General features: G+C 44.6%; 7 protein-coding genes across 7 annotated transcripts; 4 read left to right on the forward strand and 3 right to left on the reverse strand.

Moving 5' to 3' along the window:
- Window positions 1–198: 198 nt before the first annotated feature.
- On the forward strand, window positions 199–1,449 carry K444DRAFT_607472 (iron sulfur assembly protein 1). Its single transcript, XM_024879183.1, has 2 exons — window positions 199–1,251; window positions 1,308–1,449. Exons 1-2 carry the CDS (start codon window positions 531–533, stop codon window positions 1,343–1,345), a joined length of 759 nt encoding a protein of 252 aa, XP_024742963.1. The 5' UTR covers window positions 199–530; the 3' UTR covers window positions 1,346–1,449.
- A 34-nt stretch (window positions 1,450–1,483) lies between these two features.
- K444DRAFT_607474 (uncharacterized protein) lies at window positions 1,484–2,338 on the reverse strand. The gene is made up of 3 exons (XM_024879184.1): window positions 2,107–2,338; window positions 1,865–1,978; window positions 1,484–1,787 (listed from the first exon to the last, which is right to left on the reverse strand). Exons 1-3 carry the CDS (start codon window positions 2,170–2,172, stop codon window positions 1,632–1,634), a joined length of 336 nt encoding a protein of 111 aa, XP_024742964.1. The 5' UTR covers window positions 2,173–2,338; the 3' UTR covers window positions 1,484–1,631.
- A 376-nt stretch (window positions 2,339–2,714) lies between these two features.
- Window positions 2,715–3,586, forward strand: K444DRAFT_640033 (HAD-like protein; the record flags this gene model as incomplete). Its single annotated transcript, XM_024884451.1, has 2 exons — window positions 2,715–2,734; window positions 2,779–3,586. The coding sequence occupies 2 exons, from the start codon at window positions 2,715–2,717 to the stop codon at window positions 3,584–3,586; spliced, it is 828 nt and encodes a 275-aa protein (XP_024742965.1).
- An 817-nt stretch (window positions 3,587–4,403) lies between these two features.
- K444DRAFT_624580 (D-lactate dehydrogenase) lies at window positions 4,404–6,004 on the forward strand (the record flags this gene model as incomplete). The annotated part of the gene is made up of 3 exons (XM_024882418.1): window positions 4,404–5,036; window positions 5,091–5,492; window positions 5,645–6,004. 3 exons carry the CDS (start codon window positions 4,404–4,406, stop codon window positions 6,002–6,004), a joined length of 1,395 nt encoding a protein of 464 aa, XP_024742966.1.
- On the reverse strand, window positions 5,931–7,694 carry K444DRAFT_701606 (uncharacterized protein; the record flags this gene model as incomplete). The annotated part of the gene is made up of 5 exons (XM_024888036.1): window positions 5,931–6,664; window positions 6,749–7,038; window positions 7,186–7,473; window positions 7,535–7,567; window positions 7,617–7,694. 5 exons carry the CDS (start codon window positions 7,692–7,694, stop codon window positions 6,193–6,195), a joined length of 1,161 nt encoding a protein of 386 aa, XP_024742967.1. The 3' UTR covers window positions 5,931–6,192.
- A 286-nt stretch (window positions 7,695–7,980) lies between these two features.
- Window positions 7,981–12,100, reverse strand: K444DRAFT_552579 (uncharacterized protein). The gene is made up of 10 exons (XM_024876586.1): window positions 11,820–12,100; window positions 11,609–11,761; window positions 11,369–11,561; window positions 11,246–11,316; window positions 10,115–11,060; window positions 9,951–10,062; window positions 9,634–9,897; window positions 9,486–9,554; window positions 9,245–9,332; window positions 7,981–9,121 (listed from the first exon to the last, which is right to left on the reverse strand). Exons 1-10 carry the CDS (start codon window positions 11,949–11,951, stop codon window positions 8,225–8,227), a joined length of 2,925 nt encoding a protein of 974 aa, XP_024742968.1. The 5' UTR covers window positions 11,952–12,100; the 3' UTR covers window positions 7,981–8,224.
- Window positions 12,101–13,020: 920 nt separating this feature from the next.
- On the forward strand, window positions 13,021–13,621 carry K444DRAFT_517473 (uncharacterized protein; the record flags this gene model as incomplete). The annotated part of the gene is made up of 3 exons (XM_024873778.1): window positions 13,021–13,107; window positions 13,173–13,275; window positions 13,518–13,621. Coding segments are annotated over 3 exons (294 nt in total), but the record flags the coding sequence as incomplete, so codon positions are not given.
- Window positions 13,622–15,675: the final 2,054 nt, after the last annotated feature.

The raw sequence follows: 15,675 nt of genomic DNA on the forward strand, positions 1-15,675 counted from the left end.
GAGGCCTTGCTTCGGTGAAGATGTTTCGTTTCGGTCTCTCACCACTTCTTAATCATCAAGTTCTCGCAGGACTCGTCAGCGCAAATGTGGTGCTCCAATATCCACTGACAAGGATCTTGAGCCGACCGATCTGCACTAGAACTAGCGGCAACGGCGGCCAAAATTGCATCACTGTGCACACACTTTTGCGGCGTCAAAGAAAGTGTGGACATGTATGCTAGCCACAGTTCATGACATCGGGTTTCCTCCTGCTCTTTCCAAGAGACGGCTTCTCCTTGTTTTGCGTTTCTCCATTCTCCCTGCATGCATCCAAACATCTATCAACATTCCTATTCACCACCCGATCATTTTTGTGCTTAGAAACTGGGGGACGGTGATTGGCCGATCTGTTCCCTGATGGTCCCGAGAAGTGGTGCGATTACCAAGAGGATAACATTCACACCTTGAAAGGACAACTCCCCGTCCTTTCAACCTTTCAACCCCTCACAGACCTGACCACCTTTCCTCCAATATCCTAGACAGTCCTCAACATGTCTGTACAACGAGTCCTTGCTCCATTGGCGTTGCCATCGAGCTTCTTCCTTCGACTTGCCTCCTCACCCGCAACCTCCTCTCTCCGGCCTTGTCAACATGTCCTACGAACCTTCTCCTCTGCGCAAGCATCGCAAATGTCATCAAAGCGAAAGATGCAGACCAGTACCGCATATCAGCCATATTCCCTCGACACAACACCTCCGCCACCCAGAAACGCTGGCATCCCGGACACTTCAATAGCTGGTGGGGTCCCACAGGTCAACGAGACAAGGCCACCGAAACAGACCGGGCAATATGAGATTTCTGTAGAGAGACCGGCAGAGGAGAAGTACACCATCAGCCTTACAGAACAAGAAGCCCAGAAGTCGGAGCCAACGACCACGACCTCTCAACAAACCCGAGCAAAGCCCAGACCAAAACTACGAGCCCGAAAAGCTGCCATGAACCTCACACCTGGCGCGGTAAAGCAACTGAAAGAACTCCTCAATCAGCCATCACCGAAGCTGATCAAGGTGGGCGTACGGAACCGTGGATGTAGTGGACTTGCATACCATCTCGAATTCGTGGAGAAGCCTGGAATGTTTGACGAGGAAGTCGAACAAGATGGAGTTAAGGTACTGATTGACAGCAAGGCACTCTTCAGTATTATTGGAAGTGAGATGGACTGGGTGGAGGATAAGCTGAACCAGAGATTTGTGTTTAAAAACCCAAACATAAGTATGGTCCCAAGCTCTTCCACTCGTTGATTTTTTTTTCACTGACGGTAATATCAGAGGAGCAATGCGGATGTGGCGAATCCTTCATGGTATGAACGTACGACACACTCCTCGAATCACTCCATCGACTTTACAGCATAGCGTTAGCATTGGGTTGGCGTTTGGGAATTGGATACCAGCATCGGCAATAGAGACGCATAGATGCATACATAGATGTCAAAATGAATGAAAGTTGTGCGCAAATTATGTTTCCTGGTAGAACTGTGCTTGAGAATGATTTGCAGTCGTCACTTATGTGGGAGCTTCACTCTGCCAACTCGTAAAGGCTTCTCAAATTCAACCCCTCCAACGCCCAATGCAATGCCCCAACAACGACCCAATCTAGAACGCTCCTGGTTCATAGTCCACAATTCTTATATTTTGAATAATGCCGTCCAAGCTCTTCACAAACGCCTTATGTGCTGGGTCCTCTTCCAAGTAATATCTCCTATCTTCATCGTTCGTGAAATGGCTTACGAAGCCATGTGAAAATGCGCCCTGCAATAACCCACTTATTAGAAATCTTTTATGTCAACAGTCTGAAGTGAATTGGAGAATGGGAATAGGGTGGGTACTACTTGGTGTCCTTCAGGGGAATTGTCCCTTCCGCCCGAGCAATCCAGGATGTATGGCTGCTTGCTCAAAGGGTGTAAGCAATCCTGCTTCAAAGATAGCATTCTTTTGCAGACCTATATGTTCTCAATCAACATACGAGAGCCTCAAAAAGAGCTTGCATCCAAAAAACAATCCAAGAGCCACCGTTACAGGACCCCGCGATTGCCCCGCAATTTATCTAAAGAGGAGAGTATTGACGTACGTCTTGGATCACACTGCGCTCAACAGACGGCTTAAATTCAAAGAGGACTATGTGCACGAGAGGCATTGTTGCGGATCCCGAAGAGAGAGAAAGGGGAGGCGCATTACAGTGATAGATGGAGGTTTGAAGTGTGCAATCGAAGACAAGTCAGAGCGGAACGTCATTGATGATTATTAAGAGCTTGCAGCTATCAAAAGGTGAAAACCTCCCACCGTAGCATAACATACCACCCAGACACCCAACCATCATTGCGACATGAGACGAAATGTATTGGGAGAGAAGTTTTCATCTAACGTTTGCTAGTTTCACTTCGGGGGAACCTCTTTTCCATCAGCCGACCCGCAACCACCAAATTCGTCCCAACACAGTGGATCGATCAGGGCCACCTCGAATGGTTGAGGTATGATTGACCAAAGATAAGTGAAGCCTTTTCTTTCATCACTGCTCAATTGGAGCAGCATATTCATTTTCAAGCATCGTTTCTCTCTGAGTCACGCCGAGATTTCCTTGGCCATTGCATATCAGTGCGTCCATTTGTCGCGATTCTCAAGAATCGCAAAATCACCTACAGCATCTCCTTCTCAATTGACTCAGATTCGACGTCTGCAATGGACAAGCCACGCACAGAGTAAGTCCTTCAATCCCACCACTGACTCGATCTGACCTTCCCAGCTTCCCATCAGTCCGAGCCTGTCTCTTCGACATGGATGGCCTCCTCATAAACACCGAAGACATCTACACATTATGCCACAACATCCTCCTTCAAACCCATAATGCGGGCCCAATGACCTGGGACATAAAGTCCCAACTCCAAGGCCGACCAGCCAACGAATCCATCCTGCGCCTCCTCTCCTTCTTCAACCTCTCGCACGTCAACCCCGAATCCTACACCAGCGCCCTCCATACAATCCAAGAACGCGAGTTCCCGAACGCCCGACCGCTCCCTGGCGTCGAAGCCTTGCTGCAAACCCTCAGCACAACCCAGAATGGGGGAAGGAGGATACACATCGCGCTCGCGACAAGTAGCCATGAGGGCCATTTTAAGCTGAAGACGCAGCATTTGGAGGATATGTTTGGGGTTTTTAAGAAGGAGAGGAGGGTGCTGGGTGATGATAATAGGATTCCGAAGGGGAGGGGAAAGCCGAGCCCAGATATTTATTTGGTTGCACTTAAGGCTATTAATGATACGTTGGAGGAAGGTGAGGAGCAAATTAAGCCTGAGGAGTGCTTGGTGTTTGAGGATGGGGTGCCGGGAGTTATTGCAGGTAGGAGAGCTGGTATGAGGGTTATTTGGGTGCCGCATCCGGGGTTGGCGAATCAGTACTTTGGGAGGGAGGCTGAGGTGCTAGCCGGGAGGGGAGAAGGAGGGGAGCTGGTGGATGAGTATCAGCTTGGGCGAGTTGGCGACGGATGGGGAGAGCAGCTAGTCAGCTTGGTTGATTTTCCTTATGGGAAGTATGGGATTGTGACAGGGAAATAGACGGTATAGACGAGAAGTGAGTCGAATTTGTTTTGTTCTTCAATAGTTCCTGAATATTCAACGTTCAAGCGGTCCCCCAAAAAGATGCAGATCTCTCCAGGTGCCTCACTTTAGTACTTGAGACTTGAGCTCGAGCCTGTATCAAACACCCTCGTTTCGTTCTTCAAAATTCAAAGCCCTGGCTTTCCTGCACTTCAAGTGAAGTCAAGAACATACGTCTCCATATTTCTAATTTGCCCCCTAATATTTTTTTCCAAAGCAGGGGGAAACCAAATTGGCTCAGCTTGCTTTATTACTAATTTGGCTGGTCACAAAGATGCGCGTTCGGGTTCGTATCCCTGTTCTGAACTACTCAATGCACTATGAGGTGAGATGCCCACCTTCTAGTCAGCCGAACAATTGCTGCGGAGCTTGGGGGTCCTCGAGTGAGATCTGAAGGCTTGAATGACACGATTAATACAACAATAGGGCACGTTTTCAACGTTGTTGGGAACTGATATTCTTTTCGGAGCCTCCAGCCAATCAGAGCAATCCGGGCTCGCGTTGCAGTCGATAAACCCCTAATATGGAGTACTGATTGAGCAAGTCAGACTAGAAGGACTCGCCTTATTTTGTGATTCGAAAGACTGCTGTTCAAAAGAGCCGTTGCCAGAATTTCGGGTTCGGGTTCGCGTTGGAAACTTGGCTGGAGGGATCCCGGTGTACGAGTAAGTACTTTAAAAGGCTGCAAAGCTGCCATTATGTAGGTACCATCAAGCCCAGATTTCAAGTCGCCTTCACTGTGGCACCATTCTGTCTCTTCGAATTGCTCTTTATCATGGGAAACGCCCACAACTCCAAAGTAGCTGCTCTCGAGAGCTTCCTGAAAGACCATCCATACATTAAGTTCATCACATCCTCTTCCCCAGATTACATCTCCCTTCGAGCTGTTTTCAGCCTGGACAGCACCGCCACCCCGCTAGCCATCGTTCGTCCGCAGTCCGCCAGCGATGTAGCTCTTCTCGTCAGCTACGCCAAATCTAATGGCATCAAATTCGTCATCCGAACTGGGGGACACAACATTTTTGGCCTGTCAATTGTTGAAGGAGCTTTGACTATCGATATGCGTGACATCTCATATGTCAATATCGACAAGCAGAGCTCTACTGCTCGGATTGGGGGAGGCATATTGGAAGGTGAATTGGTGGAACAGTTGGCGAAGGAGGGTCTGGCTACACCAACTGCGAGTGTAGGATCGATCGGCCATGTAGGTTGGGCGACTTATGGTGGTTATGGTTTATTTCGGTCTAATTTCGGACTGGGAGTCGATCAGATTGTTGCTGCTAAAATTGCCGATGCCAAAGGCGCCATTTTTGAAGCAGATGAAAGGCTTTTGAGGAGTATTCGTGGGGCTGGAGGCATTTTTGGCGTCATTGTTGAACTGACAATCAAAGTATATCCGCTAAAGGCTGTGAGTATTTAAGTCCTTCAACCTGCCCTTATGCAAATACTAATGTTAAATCAGATCCTCGCCGGGAGCTTATTTTATGATTCCCGAGATCTCAACGCAATTTTCCGGAGCTTTAACGTGGGATATCAAGCGCTTTCGGCTAAAGGAGTACCACCACAGTTGACACTCAACCAAGTCTTGGTCAATACGCCTCATGGCAGGACTTTTGGAGTTATCTTCATATGGAGCTCGGAAGATGAGGCAACGGGAAGACACTGGCTTAAGAAGGTTGAAGCACTGGGAACCGTTGTCATGAATATGGTCGCAATGACCTCGATTCCAGACTGGATCAGAGGAGCAGCCAGATTTACTCCCACTGGCTTTCACGGCGAAGGCCGGACTCGCAACATTCGCCAAATGACTGCCGAAGTCACGGATATCATAGCAAGAAGCTTTGAGAAGATGCCGACGGATCCTGTAAGTCCACCAGGCTCACAAACCCGTTGTGGCGTTGATCATGAAAAAAGTGCCCCATTCCCTTATGATCATAACATATCCAGAAGATCGTTGCTCCACTTTCTCATTTTCTCCATGGGCAGATCGTATTGATAACGCCGTGATGCATTTAGGGATCCATGTTTGCCATCCATGATATGCGTGGTGCTGCTCTCAATTCCGATATCGGTTCTGTCTTTGGAACTCGAGATCCTCACTTCTTGCTTGAAATTCTTGGGGGAGCCGTAGTCAAGGAGAATAGGGAGCAAGCTCTTGATTGGAGCACGTCGCTTTGGCAGGATTTTAAACACATCGAGTCAGGGAATCTTCTTCCAAGCACGTATATCTCATTGGAACCTCCCGATCAGACTCCTGGGGACCCGCTGTCCAAGATCTTCGGGTCCAATGATCAAGAAGTCCGGAATTTGAAGGGAGAGTACGATCCAGAAGACGTTTTTGACTTGGCATTGCCGAAGCTTAAGAATTATTTGTAGACTGATTTATTATTCCGGGACCGGGAAGTGTCTCAGAGCTGGAGCGCAGAAAATAGCTCGAAGATGAAGCCTCTTTTGACCAATAATGCTGAATTTTATCGTTTCTGCTCCCACCCTCTTTGCAATCGTCAACATGGTTCGAGCACCGGATCTCTTGGCTCGAATCAGTAGCGGTTAAGTGGCCTTTCCTAATTTTCGAGTGTAATCTCCCCAGAGATGATTCCGAGAGGCCAATCCATCATCCACAAATATTCCGGTGGCATCAATCCACAAATGCCGTTGACTGTTGTGTCCGCCATCTTGTGTTGCCCAGCTCCATGAATCCACCAAGCACCAGAATCCGGCAGAATACCGAGTAATGCGATATCCCGCGCGAGCATAGCCATAGCTAATGGTTCGTTCTTCTCCAGGTGCTTGATGAAAAGCTGTGGTGCGTGTGGTAAGAAGGCCGTGATGTCTTGCTCAATAGGCGGATTCCCAAACGAGCCATGAGCAATTCGAGAATATGTCGCCTTGAGAAACCCTGCGACTCGTTCGTACACATCTTTTACCTCCTGACTGGCGGAGTCTTCCTCCAATGTTTGCAGGAGAGAACCAAGATCAGCCGATGCACTCTCTAGAAAGCGTGGAAAAGGTAAATATTCGATTTGATTGTCGATGCTGGCACAAGCATCCTCATTAGTGGTTGAAAGCCAAGGAGCAATCTTTGTCACCAGAGCTTGAATGCCTTAGCAGAAGCGATACGTGCCCATATCGATCATGTACGGCTCTTGATGCATATTTGTGGACGCAGAAAGCCAATGGTGATGGGCTATCAAAACGGCAGCAATAATCAACTCTTCGGGATTTCGCAAATTCATGGTTTCCACCGCAGCCCGGTGCTCCTTAAGGGCTTTGCCTAAATACTGTCCCGAAACCAAAGCCAAAGTGTGGTCTTGGGGGTTCATGGACAGGAGATGCAGCGCCGAAATTCCCATCAAAGCGTTGAGAACGAGTTCGGATGAGAAGGCTATTTGAGGAATTTCTACCTCCCACTATGTTTAGTCAGCAAAATTCATCTCAGAAGGAACTCAGAGCCAAAATTCATAAGACTAAACATTCCCTGAGATTTTTCTACAGTGGGGGGCTGGGAATTGTTCCGGAAATTATAGCATGAGACATAGAGAACATCGACAACTTACCAGGGAAAGGGGTAATATCGGAACCGTATTAACAATGTGACGCCCACATGTTGATTTAGTGTAGTGATACATGAGACGTAGTTGTAGCGTATCAGAGTGACCAAGCCCACTTGGAGTAACTATGAGCGACCTTGGAAGAGGAAGTATCTCCCCACGGCTACGGCTCGAAGCAGTATCCGACTCGGTCAAGCACCTGGGACTTCCATCCTCATATGACACATATTCGCAATGAGACAAGCCAAAATAACGCCGCGTACAATTGCCACAGACCGGCCGTCTTTCGTCACACTATTTTCTATTCAGCGTCACGTGAAGAGTTGAGGGTCTTTAGATGTTCCTAAGATCTTACCTTAATCTTCCGTGCTTTACAGTCCTTGCATCCCTATAAGAAGTCAGAAAATACAAAACCGTTATTTTGAAATAACTTTTACCTTCGTAGACTTTCTGTATGGTCTCTTGCGGGGTTTCTTACAGTAGGTGGCAGTCGAATGGGGTTTAGGATCGACCATGTTTCCCGGATGATTTCTTTGATGCGGAAACTTTCACAATGGAATTGATCGTAAGAAAGGGGACTGTACCCGATCCACAGCCAGTCCACTTTTGTCTTGAGACTCGATCAGCGATTTAAGATGAAGGAGCAGGAAGAAGTTCATCAAGTAACTTGTGAGAAGTAAGCGGCTTACGTTATCTTCCAGATTCGGCACAGCAGTGTTTGCCACTGAGTTGCAGGTGGTAATGGGTTAGGGGAAATGACAAGATCCACTTTGGTCATGAAATCCCCGATAGTGGAATTATATGGGCTTCATATTTAGTCGTAGGGTCATGTATGCTATTCGCAACGAGATATGTTTGTGTAGAACTTCTGACCTTGCTCTCCTGAGGCTCAACCAGTCGAAATTCGCAAACAAGCTTCATGCTAATGATTGTACTCGGTCTGGCTGAAACAATCGAAGTGGAGTCTATGATTTGTGAATTGTTCGATTGTTCCAGCCAGGTCGAGTACAATCATCAGCTTGAACATTCGGTTCAACTCACCATGTCACCACCGGAAACTGTTCCCTCCTGGACGGGGGGGGTTTTCAAGACCTCGATCCCCTTCCTGAATGTCCATATCTGACGGGACGGGTGTCTCTTGTAAGCTCTCTCCGATCTCAGAACCATTTCCTGGATGCAACTTCTCCACATGTCTCTCCCTATCATGCCTTCGCACAAAAGCCTTTCCACAGATCTTGCAGTCATATGGCCTCAGATTTGAATGGGTTCTTTTATGAGCATTCAGGTTATGAGCTCTTGTGAACTCTTTCGAGCAAATGTTGCACAAGTGCTTCACGGGCGGCTTCTTGATCTTAGGAAATAGCGCTGATGGATCAGGATGCTGGACGTTGATATGTTTTTTGAGCTCTTTCTCCGTGCTGAAGCCATAGTGACTTCTAGAGCAGCTGCTCTCAGTACAGAAAAAAGGCTTTTCATGTCGACTAGCGTGGTTGTCTCGACGAGTTTCGTCAAGGAAGCCTTCGTGGAAGTAGATACAAGCATGCCGTGGACATTTATGCCAAAGAGTACCATAGTACTGCTCTAGCTTGCTTTTTGTGGCGAGGTCAAGACTCTTTGATGTTCGTAACCCTTCTAGGATAGACCTATTTTTAGTGATGACTTGTCCCAGGTCTCCAAGTGCATCAATTTTGTCCTGTTTTGCTCTAGACTTCCTCGTGTAGCTCACGAGAAGCAACAGACTTTCGTAGAAATCGGAGTCCGCGATATGTTTGCATTTGTCTTTTAACTCCTGTGGAACGCTCTCTATACGGGCGTCGACTGCACCATACGCATCTTGGAAGTCGTTGACTGACGGTCCAATGTTATATTTTTCATTGGCGGCATTCGAAAGTAGGTAAGGAATAGATCCCTCAAGATGATCTACCCAATGTAAAATGGCATACTAGGCGACAGAATAGTGAGCAACTGCTTCGTGAAGATTGTTCAGGGAAAATTGGGACATTGTCTCGGGAAATAGAATCATAGAACACTGAAGAAAGACATAATTTTCTCTCCGATTACTTACATCTTGAAAGGCGTAGTATCCCTTCATGGTATAGTCTATAATCACTTCGTCGGAGAGGCTGGGACCGAAACAGTCGAAGAGGAGATATCTGAAGAATAGCAGAATCAGCAATCGTTTGGAAATTTGACTGCACCGGAAATCGAGGAATATTCGCACGGGAAAGGTCTTGATTATGCCACAGCTTGTGGGACATTGAAAAGCTATATATCCACCGACAAGGTAATTGAAAGGACAGACATACTGCAAGCATAAGAGCGCCAGCTTGTATTCTTCGCTATGGATCTTGACGTAGTCATTATGTGTCAAATAGCTATTGAGAAAAGTCAGTATGTGGAAAGCAAGTTTCAAAGCGCAATTCAACGGGAGCCCAGGCGGAAGGAAAGACTTGCGATTTAGCAGTTCCATGGACGAGTTGAACTCGGTCACCAGGGAGAACGTCAATCAAAGATCCACAGATGTCTCTGACATGAGTACAAAGTTGTCGATTTTCAAAGTCTACTGACTGATCCTGCACGTTCACGGAAACAGCACCTTGAATTTCGTGCCACTTCAGTGAAAGTTTTGAGCAGGCGATCCAACCGAGCAACCTTTGAGCAGTATTCCGTTCTGCTAGATTTGGATTTTGATAGACTCGGGCTACGATCCTCCCATAACTGACAAATTCTTTCAGCTTAAACGGATTACTGGTTTCTCGCTGGCTACTCACGCTTGTTCAAATCCCTTTGGAAATGTTCCGGGCTGAAGCTCTTGTTCTAGTTCCTCTCTGGTCGTCTGTGCGAGGAGGTTCGTTAAGACAAGCTTTGCAAACAGGAACATCCCTCCGAATACGTCAGTTAAAAGCTAAGCCGACTCTTTAGAAAGTGTACATACCATCAGATCCATCAGAAACTGCGGATGCGATGTACTTTGTTGTGCCGTCAGGTAGCCCGAATTTTTCCTGTATGCTCGAAGCCCATTGAGTAGCATAACTTTCGATATCCGACTTATTATGCGAGTCTGTCAGATGCAAGACGGATGCCGTTCTGAGTAACTTGCGGATATCATTCTCATCTTGACTTACGAACAATGCACGTATCTTGCCCGGCATATCGTCCCTCTCGATCTTTTCGATAAGAGAGGTAAAGAAGGACAGCATAGTTTTTCGCTCGGAAAAATCGCACTCATCAATCCCATCTACAACTATGTAGACCTTGGACATCGTCTTCAGACATGTTTCGAGGATTTCTGCACATAATTGTGTGGAGACTAGTGAAACTTGACCACTGCCCACGCAATTCTCGTAAAGGTACGAGAGGAGAGCTTCATCGTGGTTCAGGAGTTGAGCAAGCATCGCTCTTGCCAGAGTCAGAAAGCTCTTTCTTTGAGCATCCTGATAGTTGCAATAGAAGTAGATAATCGTGATAGAATCTATTTTCACACACTCTTCAACAATGAGTGAGGCTAGAATCGTTTTCCTGGCGATAGTCAGCAGTCGACTCTCGGCAGCGAAAGGTCTGAATTGCCCACCAGCTCCAGGTATACCGTTCATCCACATAATAGGGACCATGGCATTGTTTGGATCCATCCAGCTTTTGATCTTCACATCGTGAAGGACCCATTTGCCAGTTGACGGATAATCATGCCGAATAGCTGCTGAGGCTTCCTGATCAAGGACTGAATCCACTGCAGCGAGCCAGTTGACGACATCGAGGCGTTTCTTCTTTTGTGCAGTCTCTTCAATAACTGTAAATTGATTACGCACATGCGCTCGCTCTGCTCGAGCTTCTTCGATCTGAATGATACTGGCTTGTCTTTCAATCAGAGTCTGGTGGGCTGCCTGAAGATCTCAGAGTCAGTACTACGGTAAACGACGAGGTAGAAGGAAGTGTCCCAGATATCGTGGGGCATTATATGGGAAACGCTTTTGAATGTACTAGGAACTTGCGGGATATTGATGGGAGATTGTTATAAAGGTTCTGAAACTCGAAGGACATTACAAAGAAGACCCGAGAGCATGCTTACAAGATCGTCCAGGATGTGTTGAAACCGAGTTTTGAAATCCTTCCATGCAGATCTGAATAGTTGCTTCCATGCTAGAGCAGCTGTTAGATCTTAACGAGCCAGACTTATCTGACAGGATCTTACTCGGCCGCTTGAATACTCTCAGAGCTGCTTGATGGAATTCTAGAATGTCCTCGTATATTACAACTAGAACGCCTGCCATTCGGGGATTGGATTTGAATAAGGAATGATACTGTTCTAACAAAGGGATATTCTCGGCAAGCTGTTGATATGCATCAAGAAGAGTATCGAAAGCATCAGCCCAGGCACTTGCAACCTTCTCAGCATGTGAGTCTCAGACCACCTTGTTTGAAGCGGTCTTACTTGGAGGCAAAATTTCATAGGTCCCCAGACAACGCAGAGCATCGATGAATCGTTGAGAAAGACCTCAATGACCTTCCCGTACTGGTCCATGGCTTCAAGGAATCGTCTGATCCGCGTGAGATTCATCAGCTCTTTGCGTCGCCCTTGTTCAGCCTTAATTCGGCCAGATTCAGCACATTGTTCCATGACTATTGGGACATTGGTCCCTTACTTGGATCCCTTCAACTGCCACCAAAACATCACTGAGCGATGAGAACCGGAAGTCCTCCAGCTCTTGCTTCGTTAGTCGCTTTGAGAAATTGGCCAGGGCCTGGTGGAAACTGTTGTCGATTGAAGAAGGCATCGCATGTGAGATGAGATGAGAAGACGCTACATGGTGTTTGGTCGTGGTGCTCTATTGTCTGATAAACTCCAAGCAGAGTTTGCTTCATCGAAAGTTCGCGGCCGACTGTTGTGCGGAGAGGGAAAGCATTTCTCCAGGTTGAAAATGGGCAGGTGAGTGAGATGATGCAGTGAGGCAGATTCAGAGGGCTGCCAAAGTTTCCAGGCGAGCCAGGTACGGGCTCCTTTAAGGACGATGCTGCAACTATAATTTTTTTTCGCAAAATCAAAATTACGATATTTTAAAAATGTGCTATTATTAATAGTCTAGCTAATTTCTATGGTAGAATACAATTAAAACAGTCGATCTATATGGTGTTTTATCGCATTCCATGGTAGGAATGCAATAGGGTAGGAAAAATCAATAAAATGCACGTGATATGCCCCCTGGCCTACTAGCCATCTGGCACACTTCGTTCATACTTTTGTTCCTATGTTATTATTTCTAATACTATTAATCTATTATTATTAAACTCTTTATAATAGGTCGTTTCAAGATTAATATTATGTGCTATCAAGCCCATATTCTTTGTTTAATTGAGCAGCAGCTATCACATGAGACTATTGTGGAGAGGTTAAAGCATGACTTTGACGTTAATATTTCCCTGAGAACGCTACGCAGTAGGCTTTCCGAATAGAAAACGCCCTCTAAACGTTCGATATTTGATCCTTCGCCGTAGGTAAAGGGTCTTATTGCCTGGTTCTTTTATAATATCCATACGACTAATGCCAATATACTTACTAACCTCCGGAGCTTAGGATATGATATTCCTAATCTACGACTATTATAACAAGCTCGCCGGGCTATGGGCCTTTAACGTCGAATGCTTAATTCGCAAGTTGAGCTAGAAAAGGAGCAACTTCGCCATATCCTCAAGTAATACACAGTGAATAAAGGCCCATAAGGCAATACTAGAAGTTATGGCTGCCGGCTTCTATATACTTATCTTAACTCCCTAGGGGATGGCCAGAAGTTTTCTAGGAATAGAATAGCTTCTATAATGCAGGAAATTGATCCAGAAAGTATATAACGTCGCTCGGAAGAGATAAAGGCAGCTAGGGGAGAATATAATATTTATGGGCCGAACTTTGTTTGGTCTATTAATGGCTATTGCAAGGTAAGTACAGTATATACTTAACTTCAAAAATCATTATCTTAATAACTACTAATCCGTTTACTTAGCTACGATTTTGTAGGATTGAGATATATGCTAGTATTAATGCCTACTTACGGTTCATACCTTGGATTTATATTGGAATCTCAAATAGTTATGCTATAAGTAGTAGTATTTCCTAATTCGGTATAAATATATCCCCTTGAAAATGCCAAAATTCACTTAGTCGTGATTCCGGCTATATAATTCTATAGTATTATAGAGAACTAGTTATTTGAAAAACCCTTAATTTAGGCAATAAATCCCCTGAATCTCCACACCACATTCTTCTTTAGGCTAATTAATATTATACTAATATATACTTACTTATACCACTTTCCAGGTTACTATCCTAGTGTAATACCTTGACTTAGTAGACGAAATGGAAGTTATTCCGCTCCATATTCGATCGGATAGAGGATGCGAAACACCCATAGTTACTAATGCCCATTATATCCTCCATAAAGCGACGTGCTAAACAAGGGGTATTAATCCATATTAGTTCTCAGATCTCTATTAGTTCGGGACTAATATAGCTAATTAACGAATTAAGGCATGGTAGGGGCAAGTTGCAAAGGTAATTTATCTATACTAATCCCATATAGACTTATTTAATTAGCTAATATTATATAGGGCATGCTAAATAAATGGAAGATATTTTTCAAGTAACTATGCTCTCAAAGACTTTACTCCCGCAAACTTCTCCCTGACTATATTACTATGCTTTTCGTCTATTTACCTATTATACGGGAGCAAACTAAGGAGTTCGTCCGGGTTTGAAATATCCATTTAATTAGAAAACAGCCTAATCGTCCACATATCGTCCCTAGTTAACTATTCCAGAACTACATGTTTTCAGAGCAGATAGGGGTCAGGGACTACGGGATTCCTATTAATATTAATAAACTAAACGAGCTACGTAAAGGATATGCTAGCTATAATAAAGACGCATATTTACCAGAGGTTATACTTGAGTGGTGTGAGCAAGAGCTTAAGAATGCCGGCTTTATACTCCCAATTACGGAGTCTACACGTGACTCGAATAGGGATCTGAACCACCTGAGTACGTATATATATCTAAGGGAGTCGATTAGCGACTACCTAATTAATACGAAGAATACTCGTCCAAAGCTAGGGCTTTTATTAACACCTAAGGGTATATATAATTGGAATCCATTACCAGAGGTAGCTATGGGACTAGAAGAGGCAAGGCTAAAGGATTATAATAATCAAGATAGTATTCAGTTCATTAATAAAGGGAGAGACGCTAGCTATAGAGATGAAGATCTCACCTATATTGGCTCTGACGACGAAGCGGAGGTTAAAGATAATGCGGAGGATACTAGATTTACTATAGATGGTATTACTTTTAATAGGGCAAATAGCAATTGGGTCATAAATAGTCAAGAGTATAGACAGTTTATGGATAATGGATACGCATCTGAGCCTGAAGCGGAGGAGGAGGATAATCTAGAAATTCCTCCTGTAAATATTAGTCGGTTTACCCGGCCTCAGAGAGGCTGAACAGGGACATATTAATATATATCCTAAAGAAAGAACTAGCTAAAAACATTAATTTTTGGTAAAGCAATTAATTACAGAAGCTAATAGTAGTCTGCTTAATTAGTTAAATTCACATAGTTACAGGTGGTTTAATATCAAAAGGTCACATAATTCACCTCGTCAGAAAATCGACCCTTGCCCCTTTATTTTCCACACCCCCTATAATTATTTTATTAACTTGTTATTTTAGTAGTAAGGAGTCCATAGTATAGATCAAATTCTCCGTTAATACTAGCTCTATTAAATTAATAGTTCTTGAGAACTTTTAAAGTAATTACAAGACATATTTAGTAAAAATGTCTCTTTTTATATGGAATTTAGTTTCCCCCCCTTAATTTCTATAGCCCCTTACTTAATATTCTATAGCCCCTAGTATAGGAAACCATAGTTTATATAGGAATAATACTAGGGATAAATAAAATATGTCCGAATTTAACTTGTACTAAGGGGCATCCCTTATAGTCCTTCCATTTACCCCTTTTTATATATTAGTAATACGCCACTATTAATAACCTCCAAAATAAGTCTCTAATATATAAATTCCCTAGGGAAAAAGTTATAGGGGCATGGGCTAAAGGATTAAAATAATATTAATATATTATAGTTCTATCCTACTACTTGACTTCATACCACCATTCACTAAACTATAGATTTATCAGCTATACCCTCCTTCTAATATTTAATTATAAATCAGATCCTTATTATATTATCCCCAAACGTTTTCAATAGATAATCTCAATCTATGGAACTCTTGTTTTATACGGGAGGCACCACACCCCCCCTCTATAGTAAAGTGTCCACTATGTGGTGCGATCAACCCAGCTACTCCTCCTCCTGCTCCTATTACTCCTACTTCAGCTACACTGACTATTGCATTAGATAGTACACCATTTTCTAGTCAAACTCAACTTCAGAATACTGCCGCCCAGCTATCAAGAGACCAAGGGGTCAATATCTCAGCTAATTCCT

The sequence above is a fragment of the Hyaloscypha bicolor genome (genome assembly GCF_002865645.1).
Source record: "Hyaloscypha bicolor E unplaced genomic scaffold K444scaffold_15, whole genome shotgun sequence".
NCBI lineage: Eukaryota > Fungi > Ascomycota > Leotiomycetes > Helotiales > Hyaloscyphaceae > Hyaloscypha > Hyaloscypha bicolor.

Bases quoted from the DNA above. Each gene is read 5' to 3' on its own strand.
- K444DRAFT_552579 (XM_024876586.1), bottom strand. From the start codon at position 11,951: ATGCCTTCTTCAATCGACAACAGTTTCCACCAGGCCCTGGCCAATTTC. The intron at 9,898-9,950 runs GTGAGTAGCCAG...AGAATTTGTCAG, and splicing joins CCAAAGGGATTTGAACAAGC to TTATGGGAGGATCGTAGCCC. The intron at 9,333-9,485 runs GTATGTCTGTCC...GCTATTCTTCAG, and splicing joins CTGGCGCTCTTATGCTTGCA to ATATCTCCTCTTCGACTGTT.
- K444DRAFT_607474 (XM_024879184.1), bottom strand. From the start codon at position 2,172: ATGCCTCTCGTGCACATAGTCCTCTTTGAATTTAAGCCGTCTGTTGAG. The intron at 1,979-2,106 runs GTACGTCAATAC...GAGAACATATAG, and splicing joins AGCGCAGTGTGATCCAAGAC to GTCTGCAAAAGAATGCTATC. The intron at 1,788-1,864 runs GTACCCACCCTA...GGGTTATTGCAG, and splicing joins CCCCTGAAGGACACCAAGTA to GGCGCATTTTCACATGGCTT.
- K444DRAFT_607472 (XM_024879183.1), top strand. From the start codon at position 531: ATGTCTGTACAACGAGTCCTTGCTCCATTGGCGTTGCCATCGAGCTTC. The intron at 1,252-1,307 runs GTATGGTCCCAA...CGGTAATATCAG, and splicing joins GTTTAAAAACCCAAACATAA to AGGAGCAATGCGGATGTGGC.